This window comes from Malaya genurostris, chromosome 3 (genome assembly GCF_030247185.1).
Source record: "Malaya genurostris strain Urasoe2022 chromosome 3, Malgen_1.1, whole genome shotgun sequence".
Classification (NCBI taxonomy): domain Eukaryota; kingdom Metazoa; phylum Arthropoda; class Insecta; order Diptera; family Culicidae; genus Malaya; species Malaya genurostris.
In genome coordinates, this window is record NC_080572.1 from 220191722 (window position 1) to 220204832 (window position 13111).

A 13111-nucleotide genomic window follows, 5' to 3' on the forward strand; every position below is an offset into this window, starting at 1 on the left:
TATATAACATGATTTAAGCTTTCCAAAAAGTATATGTATGTATGTGCCTGTTGGTCTGCGACCCTGCTTCCTATTAATAGTTAAAGTTAGTGTATATAAAAGTTTAAATGTTAAATAACTTTTTAAGGAAAAGGCCAAACCGTGCACAGTCTTCAACGTTGTGTAATTTTACGTTTTTAGTAATTGTCTCGAACATAGTAGACACTGAAAATAATTGTGAAAAAAGTTATGCACAAAAAATTGATTTTAAGTGATTTCAAACGAAACTTTTTGCGTTAGACCTATAGCTTCTTCGGCAAAGTTTTTTCTCATTAGAAGTTCTAAAACTTTGTAGAAGACATCGTTTTTATATCTCTTAAGGGAAAAAAGTTGTTTAAATGAACTTTTATCGTAGTAGGCTTTGCACATTTTTTATTGTGATCAAATCACGAGGTATATTTTTGTGAATGAGTTCTCCAAAGGAACTATGTATATCGGATCAACGGTTTAGCAGCTAGAGAATTAAGTTCACGTTTTTGTCGATTCAAACCACTGTGCAGTGCCCTATGCATTGAGCCGCCAACCCGGGAATGCAATTTATCTTTTTTGCGAATTGTCGGAGTCATGTGATTATTTTAGTGTAGTACTCATCCCCCGCATAGAAAAGACTTGAATCTACTTGAAAAGATGGAATGTCGTATAGAGTAATTTCATATGAAATCGAAAGTCGATCTAATTTTGTATAATTTAATTTTGCATAAATATTCTCCATGATCGAGAAGAACATTTTCCATCATCAGTTTGGCATTTTAACTGTAGCCTTACTTTAGAGAAGGGCCTAAGCAAATATTCTTTTTGGTACTGTTTTAGAAGGTATACACTGTGAATAAAAAAGAATTGTGTTTTTATTTTCTCAATTTCCTCAAAAAAAACTATTCGTGGGAGTTGGTGAGCTTCGTCCGCATCCCTTGTCGCCATTTGTTTCCCTACTAATACATCTCCTAACCTGTAATACTCGTGGATATGCAGTAGTACCCACGGGCTCTAGAAATAATGAGTATTGGACTAACATTTCTTCCTTTCCTCAGTACCACCGCATTTGACCGTGGCCGACGTCGTTACTGACCATGAAATAAAAAATCTTTAATGGGTGAAAATGATTTGCCTTTTTCCAAGCACCGTTTTTTGGTTTAATATGCATTTTCACTCATCACGAAGTGCAGCTAACGGCGGTCTACTTCCGCTTAGCTAAACTTTCTCAGAAAAGATTTTTTCGATTTTTATTTTATGATCGAGAATGTGCTAAATGTTTATGAAGAAGCGCTGAATTTTCAATCGAAATGAAGTTAATTTTGCTCAATGCTACCATCTAAATTTACGATTACTGGAAATCTATAAACCCGGATTGGTGATTCAATGCATAAGGTCTTACAAGACAAAGTTCGTATGTTCGAGCCCCGACCTGGAAGGATTCTTTGTGTCAGTAGGATCGTAGTACTACTAACCATGCAATGATACTGTACGCTGATCATTTTTGAATATTTTTCGAGGCTTGTTAACTTAAACATACACAGTTCGAAAAAATCTTGCGATTTTACGTCTTATACGATGCACATACATGGAGCATCGTAATTCATACAAATTTATATTCAAGAACATGTGTGATCCGAAAATTACATGGCTGGGAATCAAATGAAATAAAAATCAAAAGATTGGTAGCGGCAGCGCGACTTGAACCGAGAAACATTAGACCACAAAGCACGCCAGTTAATCGACTGAGCCACGGAAGCACATATCTGCTTGATGGATAATTGATATATTTATATATATATATATATATATATATATATATATATATATATATATATATATATATATATATATATATATATATATATATATATATATATATATATATATATATATATATATATATATATATATATATATATATATATATATATATATATATATATATAATATAATTCTGTAATATACACACTTAAAAAAAATCCCTGTGATTTTACATCTTATTATATGCACATAAATGGAGCAGCTCACGTAAATTCACGTGGAAGAATATTTATCATTGTGTCTAAAACTCCACGACATGAAATTCATTGAAATAAAAAAAATGCTGAAAGCAAACGCCGCGACTTGAACCGAGAATCATTGGATCGCATGTACGTCTATCAATCGACTGAGCCACAGAAGCATACATCTGCTGGGTTGGTAAAAGGTGCATTTAAATTCATACAGTCGCAAATGCTAGCATAATGCAAGTTACAGTCGAAACCGGTAAAATTCAAGCTAATCTAACATTAAGTCATTACAAATAAAATTTTCCGTTATTTGACAAATTAGGTCTTTATGAATTACATCGTATGAGGAATTAAGTCACCTGTATTATTGAATTTTTTTTGGTGTGCAGAGATTTTATATGGTATTAAGTTGTGTTAGATAATATACATTGTAAGAAAATTGAATTTATCTAAAAGAATATTCTCAAAAAATATTCCATCGATGATGTAGTAGATTTTTATGTTATAGTGCATAGTGGACCAAAAAGCAACAAATATGGACAACAATATTATAAGTTTACAAAATAATAAAATCACGAATCAATAGCAATCAATTTGCGAAATGTAAGAGAGTAACGTTATTGTTTGTGGTCCGACAGAACTGATGACTCTTCCAAGTACTCATGTTGATTTTTAATACAATATTAGTACTGCGGAGACACAAGCAAGTGAGAAAGATGTGAAGAATAAAATACAAAATTAATACTTTCTACACACTTAAAAAATTTCCTGTGATTTTACATCTTACTAGATGCACATAAATGCAGCGTCGCAGTTCACGCAAATTTACGTGGAAGAACATTTAATATTGTGTCTAAAACTTCATGACATGAAATTCGTTGAAATAAAAAAAGAATACTGGTAGCAATCGCCGCGACTTGAACCGAGTATTATTGGATCGCATGTACGTCTATGGATCGACTGAGCCACAGAAGCATAAAAAAGGTGCATTTGAATTCATACAGTCGCACCTGCTAGCATAATGCAAGTTACAGTCGAAACCAGTAAAATTCAAGCCAATCTAACGTTAAATCAATACAAATGAAATTTTCCGTCATTTGACGAATTAGGTCTTTATGAATTACATCGTATGAGAAATTAAGTCACCTGTATTATTCTTTTTTTTTTGTGTGTACAAGAAACAACAATGGTATTATTTCTCGTACAATCTTTTTTCTTTCCAATACTCAATAAATCATCACCACCAGACAGGAAACTCCTTTGTCCATTTGCATACGACACATTTTTTTAAATATTTCTTAAAATTTGGTACGTTTCTGACATTGCACGAAAATTATACTACACAGAAAAAAAAATTAATTTTACAAGTGCCATGTTCAATCACAATATTCGTATTTTTCGTAGAGATGGAAACACAGACTGATACAGAAGATACGTACTACAGAAAAATTCTCATAAAACTCATATGTAACTGCATGACATCAATAATCCACATTAAAAAATGTGAAACTAAAAACAATTCTTTGTCGAAAAAACTAGGGAAAATAGTTGTTTGTCGTTAAATGTTTTAGAAATACATCGAACATCTGGCGTTATCTCGAAAAAAACATATTTTTTTGAAGAAAATCGAAGTACCAAAGACTTGACAATGTTTTTTGTTTCAAAAGAACACCAAATTTCGACGACTCATAACTTTGAAAATAAAAAGAGACTAGAGTGTATCTGTGAAAAAAATACCCATTCCCAGAGCAATGAACGAAAAATTGTTTATAGAACGCAGTGTTTTGCGCATCGTTATGCAAAATTGGCATTATATCAACCACAATTACTTACGTTTCGTCTTCAGAGCAGTCTATTTGCTAATCGAAAGCAAACATCAGTTGGGATAAAAAATCCCAATGTTGGAATCGAACATAAAAAAATACGTTCATCGCACAATTCATATTTAGAATTCTTTCATATTTTAAGACATAAGTTCATATATATTACAAAGTAGACCTAAATACGGAAATACGGCTAAATACTTCATTATGCGAGGGTTTTTCCATGCATTATCATAACAAAAAAAATGCCCTTTTTAAGAAACCATGACATTCTCACGACCGATATCATTCAATTTAGAACCACTGTGATGAAGTACGAGACTCGAGGCACATCAAAGCAGTTTCATGTTACCGCATTACAGTTGACTGGTCTGGTTTCAAGTGCAGTTAACATCCATTTGAGTCCTATAAGGCTATCAACCATGCGTTGCCATTGAAGCTGTATTAGAAGGAAACGCATGGTACTTAGTTGTCGTAGTTTTGCACCTTTCGTTTACTTCTAATATAACTTACCCTCACTATAGCCTTTGAGCATGATTGTGAAAACTTAACCAAACTGCACGGTTTAAAGTTTGTATGAGATTTCGTACGAGGAAACAGATTTCATCCAAAACGTTGAACTCTCGTAATCAGCTAATACTCATACTGTTTAAAAAAACCAAATTTACGTTTTCGATCCCTCATGCGACTAGGGATACAGAGTCAACCGTAATAGCTTCGTACCAAAAGTTGACAACCCTATACGATGGGACACCGGAATATTGTACGGTTGAGAAGTTCTAAGCCAGCATTGGCGAACGAATTGGCTTAGGCAAAACATTGGTTGAAATCACCGAAAAAAAAATCAGTCACTCCATTACCCAAGACCTTTTGAATGGTGCCACGAATGGGCGTTAATTTATGAAATGGAAATTGAATTAAGCCTTTGTACAAGGATTGCTCGACAGATTTTAACATATGACAACATTAGTTTTATTCATTCTCAGAACACTTTTTCAGTTTAGTATATTAATGGTATTTATAATTAGTTGCATTATTTCTACCAAAATGTTCCAAAAGGGCAATTATCTCGAGAGAAATACCAAATGCGAAAATAAAGATTCGTTTTTCTTGGTTTTAATTAGTTATTCCATTTACTCGGTAAATTTTCATTGAACTTTTTTCAAATGCCCGCTTGATTTCCTACAACTACCTCCTAGACTCCATTTGGAACAGTGGCGTCTCGTGACGACATTTACGGGTTGTGCACTGCTTATGTGGTATGACATCAGTTGTAACAGTCCGTTGTATATGAAAGATAACGATTGAGAAATGAATATTCGTTTGTGTTTTTCAATACAATGAAATATTGATATTCTTTTGGATGGGATTTTTTTTTGAACTTGTATCATTGACACAATAGAAGCATTTGGCGCTTTGCACATCGAGCAAATCTGTCAATAACTTTATCAATAAAACCGTTTTGACGTGGCAACTGAAACAGCATTTTGTTTGGAACTGCCATAAGCATAAGCCACTGAAACCCCTCCTGAAGGTATGCATACAAGTTCTCACAGAGCTAAACGTGACAGAGAGAACAACAAATCTTAGAGCTGATCTGAGTAATTCGTTCTTCACTTGAATCTGTGCAGTAACTCATGTGCATGAAAAAAAACACTAACACAATGACAAGAGGTACTTGAAATTTTGTGGAATTGTTGTGGATAAAATCGCTCATAATTTTATATTCGGTACCATCCGACCTGCTTTCATCGGATAAGTTGAGAATTTAAAAAACAATTTTACTGAATTTTACCGGTTGTGCAGTGCACGATATGCACATGAGGACGAGACGCCACTGATTTGGAACAAATTAATACTTGTCGCGCCAAAATGATTCCAAGAAAGACCTTTTTATAAATCAGTTTTGAGTCAAATTGGTCTCTTCATCCGTACAAAACAAATGCTTTGTCATACTGTAGAAGTATGCAAAGTTGCATTCAAATCGGTGTACTACCTTCATCAAAAAGTTGAAGATTATTCATCAAAATCGATATTCAAAGTACTCCCCATCGATGGCAACACACTTATGCCAGCACTTGATTCAATCCTCGAAACATTTTTTATATTCTGTTTTCGATATCGGCATCAATGCCATCTGTGATTTTTCCATAATCTCATCTCGGGTGCTGAAAAGCGTTTCACGGAGCGGTTTTCCTCAGTCGACCGAATAGGAAAAAGTAGCAAGGAGCCAAATCCGGTGAATTCGGTGGTTGCTGAATGGCATTCATTTCATTTTTAGGTGCGTTATCGTGGTGTAAGATCCACGAGTTGTTTGTGCACAAATCTGTTGATTTTCGGTGAATTGCTTCACGCGAACGTCTCATAACGCCCAAATGCTACTCCGTGTTGCCGGTCTGGCCTCGTGAAAGGAATTCATGATTGACTTTGTTAAAATTTTCTTCGGTTTTCGATATCGATGGCCTACCGCTTCACTCATCATTATTCACAGATCTGTGGCCACTTTTGAAACATTCGAGCCCCTGATAAATGACTGTTTTCTTCAGAGTGTCGTTGCCGAAACACTAACATTTGCAATGTCGTCGCACCAATTAAATTTTTTTAAATGCAAATCTGGAGATTGCGAAACGAAATGTATGGTAAAATCTGCAAACAAAAGGTTTACTACAAAAGTCATATATGTTTCTATACTTTCTGTTTTCGTCTCGCCGTTGCATTTAAGGTATTCATGCTTGTTGTTGTTTAACTTGTAGTCCTGAACAAACGTGAAGTTTTGCTCCACTTGAGCAGCACTTTATATTTGACCATTAGCTCAATTGATAAAGCCAGAGCCGTTCACAAACTGACAAACTGTTCATTATACGGTAGCGCTCCAAGTTGTCGGTAAAATGTTTTCTGTTTAAGTGCTGAAAATTTTATCACGATTTATTTTGTTTCAAAGATGTTAGGATTTCGCTCTTTCGGGTGAGCAGACAACAAGAACAGGACGCTGAAACAGAATCTAGTGACCGTAAGACGTGTCCGGAAGTTATACAATGTGGACCATGGATGACGAAGCGATCTTGTAGATGGATTATGAGCCTTCTCAGTTATTCCCAGTTCTATGGAGTCATTGGCCTAGGTGGTGTTTCAAGCAAGTGAAAATTCGTGCTGACCGAGTAATTCACAAGAAAACGTGCGAGCTGGCAAGGCATTTGAAGCTCCGTAAAAACAGGTTTTCAAGAAAAAGCTATGGATGCTGAAATCTCCAAGCAGGAATTTATTATTATTATTATTATATCGTTTATTTATCCCCGGTTTTAACCTAATTCTGGTCGTTCACCGGGTTTAGCAGGAATTTCCATATACTAATTAATCGAAGACGAAGCTCAGTTAAAATGTTTTTTGAAAGTGTCTCCAATTTGTGCTAAACAATAACACAAATTTGAAATTCAATTTTTAGTTAGTCAAATTGTTGATATTATGGTGATATTTTTTCACTTTTCAAAATATAGTTTTTCGATCGATTCTTCTAGTTCATGATCTTAATGAATGCAAGCATAAGAAAATAATTAACTAAATATTTGTTCTATTTAAGTATAGTGACTGAAAGAAAAAAAGAAACCAATTATACACGCTTTAAGTGCTACGGATTACGTTATGAACCGAGAATTTAATTTATCAGAATCAAGAAATACTACTTGATTTGAGTTTCCATCTTTTGCAAATTGCATTCGCGACTGTGCACTGAACTTACTGAAATAAATCATCATTTTTGTCAGGTTTAGGTTCCCAAAATAACTGTAGATTTTTGTAATGAAAACTCCAAGATCAAATCATACCATTACGAACATTCTACTCTTTGTTTGAATGCAGTGAAAATAATTGTTTTCAGGTATCATTCGAGCGTATTCGGCAGGGAAAGATTGTTTAAAACAGTGAGGAACTTCGATTTCTACCACCAACCGAAGCAACACCGTCAAAAGCTCACAGCTTCCGAAAGCTTTAAGGCTCGTTTCCAATGCAACACTAAAACCTCATCATATTTCCGTCCAAAATAGCATGTTCAAGATCCAGCTTATCACATAATAAATACACTAGTAAAATTGGTCTACATAGCTAAAAAACGAATCAGCAGTTCCCGGTTTTCCCTTGTGTGTCGAAAAAAAATATATATCCTTGGGACGAACTCGGCGAACCGACTGATTGCTGGAAAGCACAACACAGCACCGATGGCATCTATTATTAGCAAACGGATAGCGCGAGGAGCACACAAACGCACACACGTCCTTCCCGGTCAGGTAACCGTCGTCAAATCATGCTGCCAAACATCCGCTTGCCCCGGGTCAGTATGAGGCTGACCACCATCACCGACAGCAGGAAGAAAACTACGCTGAGAAAGTAGAAGAACCACCGACAGCGGCTGCGAAACTGTTTCTCCTTCTTCATCTTGACCCGCAGCTGTTCGGCCCGTGGCAGATCCAACGTGAAGTCCGATTCCGGTCGGGTGGAGGGCTGTTGAAAACGAGAACAAAGCAAAAAATAATTAGGTTAGTAAGATAATAGCTCAACAATGACGAACATCATTTTGTGCGATTTTTGTAATGATTTTCGTAATTGTTATAAACTGCGTAGTTAAAAATTTGTTTTACGTCAAAGGCTTTCGGAAAATTTTTTTCACCAAAATAGTTCGTTTTGGAACAGTACAGAAAGTTTCAAAAATATTACTTTCAATGACCTTTATATCACTTCAAGATCATAAACAAACGCACTATCATGTACTTACACCCGAAATAACTATCTAACGACGGAGAATAATCAAAAACTTTTATTCCGTTTGTATTTGTTATTTGTTATATGCTAGCTCAATTGATCAACATAGCAATTGATACATATTGCTCAGTGATGAAGTCGAATAAAGCAATAAGCTTTCATTCGAATCATTGACTATTCAGTGTAGAACTTGTTCAAATTATATTCAGTAACAGGATCTTTTCTACACGGAACAAATTCTGATTCTACGGGCGATCTAACGTTGTGTTTCACAACTAGAGACGTACGTGTGCGAGGATGATGATAGCAAGTTTGTCTGTCACAAAGCAAATTTCCACTTGTAAAATCCTTTATAATTTTTTTTTTATTTTTAGCTAAGTTTCGAATGAGAAAAATTCTTCTCCAACTCTGTTATTTTCGCCGCACTAATGATTATGTTTGAAACAATGAAAAGTTTCAGATCTAATTTAAGCACGTAATAAAATGTTCATCATTCTTAAATGACTTCGTTCGTCGCGTACATTATGAAATGTTACTTAAAAGGACCATACAATTGCGCAAACCTGCACAAATATGCGATATTATGATGAGAAATAGCTTTTTACCGAATTTGAGGTTTTACTCTAGCGACCAGATCAACCTCATCCGAGCCGAAACAGCTTCCGGATCTCGATATTGTTCAACATATCATCTCATGAATTTTACTTGTTTCGACTGTAATTTGTATTCGATTAGATGTGCAACTGTATGAATTTGTATGCACTATTTATGAGCTGAGCAAATGTGTGCTTCTGTTTCTCAGTCGATTGGCGGAGATATTTTGTGATCCAATGAGCCCCGTTTCAAGCCACCGCTGTCGTACTAGTAATAGTATTGCTCAGTGCTCAGTAATAGTGGCTGTACGAATCGACTTCGATTATACCGGCTCTCGGGTTTCGGCGCATGAAGAACATATAATAGTGAAACCACTTTGCTTTCTTAAGGATGACCTACGCGAGCAAAGCACTGTTTCATTTTTTATGTAATACTATTTAACGTACAAACAATCTCTTGGTATCTTTCAGAATTGAAGAGAAACATTACCATAGTATTATATATGAGAAAGGTATCAATACACCACTAGCTGGATTAAAACAGGTTTTATAATTGCAGATTTACTGCGAGATTTATGATGGCTGACATGAAAAAATGTAGACAATACTGTTTGGACTACTTAAAGTTTGGCTTCATTCCATCTCTAGCAAATGAACAGTTGCCGATGAGTCTAATGTGTGAAAAGGTTCAGTAGTTCAGTAACGATACTATGAAGTCTTCAAAATTGGAGCATCACTTGTCAAGAGTGCATGCTGACAAAAAATAAGCCTTTGCCTTTCTTTAAAGCCCTTAAAGAAAAAATAGAAAAACGGCCATCCATAAGATCGATGTTTGCGTCATCATCTATGCAAGACGTTGATGGTTTGCGAGTGTCCTATAATATATCCTTACTAATAGCGAAATCAGGGAAAGCGCATACCTTTGGAGAGCAATTGATTTTACCTGACAGTGCGGAAGTTTTGAACAATGTACTGCACAAGCTCGCACATGATATTAAAAAGATAATTTTTTTGAGTAATTATACCGTTCAGAGAAGAATAGACGAAATGAGTTGTGACGTGGAAAACAATTTATGTAATTTCTTACAGACCAACAGATTATCTCTCCAGTTAGATGAGTCAATATTACCCGGTAATGAAGCTCTGATGTAGGATATGTTCGATCCATCAAAGATGGAAATATATGCCAAGAACGGCTTTTTGCTACATATTTAGTAACTGATACGAAAGGAGAATTGATTTTTCAAGCCGTGGAACGTTCATTCCTCGAAAAACATAACATCCATCGAAAAACATAACATCCGAAAAACATCCATGGAAAAACATAGTTTCTGTCGCAACTGATGGTACACCATCTATGGTCGGTCGTTATCGAGGTTGTATGGTTCACTTTGAGCGACCACTGCATGCGATATTGGTTATTCACTGCGTGATCCACAGACAACATTTAGTTGCATAAAATCTAAGTCCTAGATTTTATCAGTCCTTACAATATGTTATCAATGCTGTAAACAAGATTAGTAGTAATTCTTTGAACTCTCGATTATTTGCTCAACTATGTGAGGAGAATGATTAAGTCTTTACTCGGCTACTTCTGCACACCGAAGTTCGGTGGTATCGAGAGGCTCCTGCTTAACAAGATTTACAGCTATTTTTCTACAAGAAAGAGATTCGAGTTTGAAAGAAAATCTAAATAATTGCGAAGAAGATATTTATTACCTAACTGATATCCTTGATATTTTCAACAAAGATAATTTGCGGCTGCAGGGTAATGATCAAATGATGATGATTTGATCAAAACCAAATCAATTACATATATCGGCGTTCGTTGGAAAATTATTACTTTATAAACAAAATCTAGGTCGAAAGCAAAAGTCACAGTTTCCGCAGTTGTCAAAATTTCCAGATGAAGAAGCTTCAAGACAACGTTATTTTATCATATGTCACTCAATCGGACGCATTACACGAGGATTTTACAAAGAGGTTTTAGGAAATTTTGAATTTACATCAGAAGTTCTGGTTGCAATGCAACATTAAAACACAAAATCACAAAATCTTCATCGCTTTTCCGTCAACGTACCTAGTGGCAAGAGGCTTTAGCGCGGTTACACGCATTTTGACAAAACAAAGAAACCGTTCGAAAATCAACGACCGCGGATATATAAGATTGCTGCTCACTAATTTTGAACCGGATATATAGCTAAATTGGTGGAAAATTACCAAATTCATCCATCACATTGAATTTGTTTAATGTTTACTCTAAGATTTTCATGATATTTTTTTAATAAAGTAGTAACAAACTTAGTATTATTGATTGTTATTGATTATTAATTATTAAGATTAGCGAGCCCAGTCAAATGAAGAGTATTACTGAATTTTATGTTTATTAAATTGTTACATTTTAATGAAAGAAGGATATCAAGTTTATTTATTTGACCATCCGCAGACATTGGTAAGTATTTTACATCAATTTTAAAACCTGTTTTAATCCACCTAGTGGTGTAATGATGCCTTTCTCATGTCAATCATACTATCATATATAATACTGTGGTATTTTTCAAAATAATTTTTTTCGATTCTTAAAAGAATAACCGAAATCGGTTTGTTTGAAAACTTTCTACGGTTTTTCGCTCTTTTCAGTGATGGTATAAAATTTTTAACACACTTTACATCCGGAAGTCGGACTCGGATGAAATTCAGGAATTACGTATGGGACCACAGGACCTTTCATTTGAAATAAAGTATGTGAGAATCGGTCGCGCCATCTATGAGAAAAGTTAGAACACATATATTGATTTTTTTGTGCATTTTACCCCATAATTCCGGAACCGGAAGTCAGATCCAAATAACATTCAGTAATTTTGTATAGGAATACGAGACCTTTCATTTGAATCTAAGTTTGTGATAATCGGTTCAGCCATCTCCGAGAAAAGTTAGTGCAAAAAACGTTACATACACACATACACACATACACACACATACATACACAGACATTTTGCGTACTTGACGAACTGAGTCAAATGGTATATGACACTCGGCCCTCCAGGCCTCGGTTCAAAAGTCGGTTTTCACAGTGATTGCATAACCTTTCTATATGAGAAAGGCAAAAAGCAAGAAATTGAATTTTCAAATGAATTTGTTAATGGGGGTCTGCGGCCTAAGTTAATTTTAGTAAAGGGGTCCACGATCCAAAATAGTTTGGGAACCCCTGATTTAGATTATACCAGTTTATGGACAAACCTTTTTGTTTTTTAAGAATCAAAGAAAATTATTTTGAAGAATACCACACATTTATATAAAAGACTATGTGAGATTCGAGAAAGGCATCATTACACCACTAGGTGGATTAAAACTGGATCTTAGAGTGTAAACAGTATCCACAAACAACGATTTCAAAGATATTTACCTACTTGATTTCACGCAAAAGGATAAGAAAACTAATTTAGTTCTTGAATCACCCAACTACTTTTGGAACCACGAAAATCATATGATTACCGAGAAAGGCGATGGGCTTGTCCATCACGCTATACTCGCCTTCATTTAGCGGACTTCGACTCATCAGTGCAGTAGCAGTTTATGTTGAGCTGCTAACGCTACCTAACGGTTCATCTTAAACTACTGCGCAGGGGACGGGTATAGCGTGATGGGTAAGTTGATGACTTTCACGCAGCCTACCTGGATTCGATTCCCATCCCCGCACATAGGATTAGAAAACTTTTCGGGTCCGCAGAGGTAAATGACATCATGGTTAAAACCTCTATGAAAAAAAACAAAAAAAAACTAAAAACGGCAAAGCTATATGACTGCTATTGCTGAAAGGGATAAACTTTGCTTTGAAACAACCCCAATAATGAAGTCTGTTGTAACGTTCATCACAATAAAACGTTGGGAAAGTTGGGAAAGACTAAAAACTGTTCAAATG

The 13111-nt window shown here is 35.2% G+C and overlaps 1 protein-coding gene across 1 annotated transcript in view; it reads right to left on the reverse strand.

The window, feature by feature from the left end:
• Positions 1-2000: 2000 nt before the first annotated feature.
• Positions 2001-13111, reverse strand: part of LOC131434612 (uncharacterized) — a 249858-nt gene continuing 238747 nt past the window's right edge. The window contains exon 4 of the mRNA XM_058601499.1: positions 2001-8338. Within this exon, the coding sequence (XP_058457482.1) occupies positions 8135-8338 (204 nt within the window). The 3' untranslated portion in view covers positions 2001-8134. The remainder of the gene's footprint in view (positions 8339-13111) is intronic.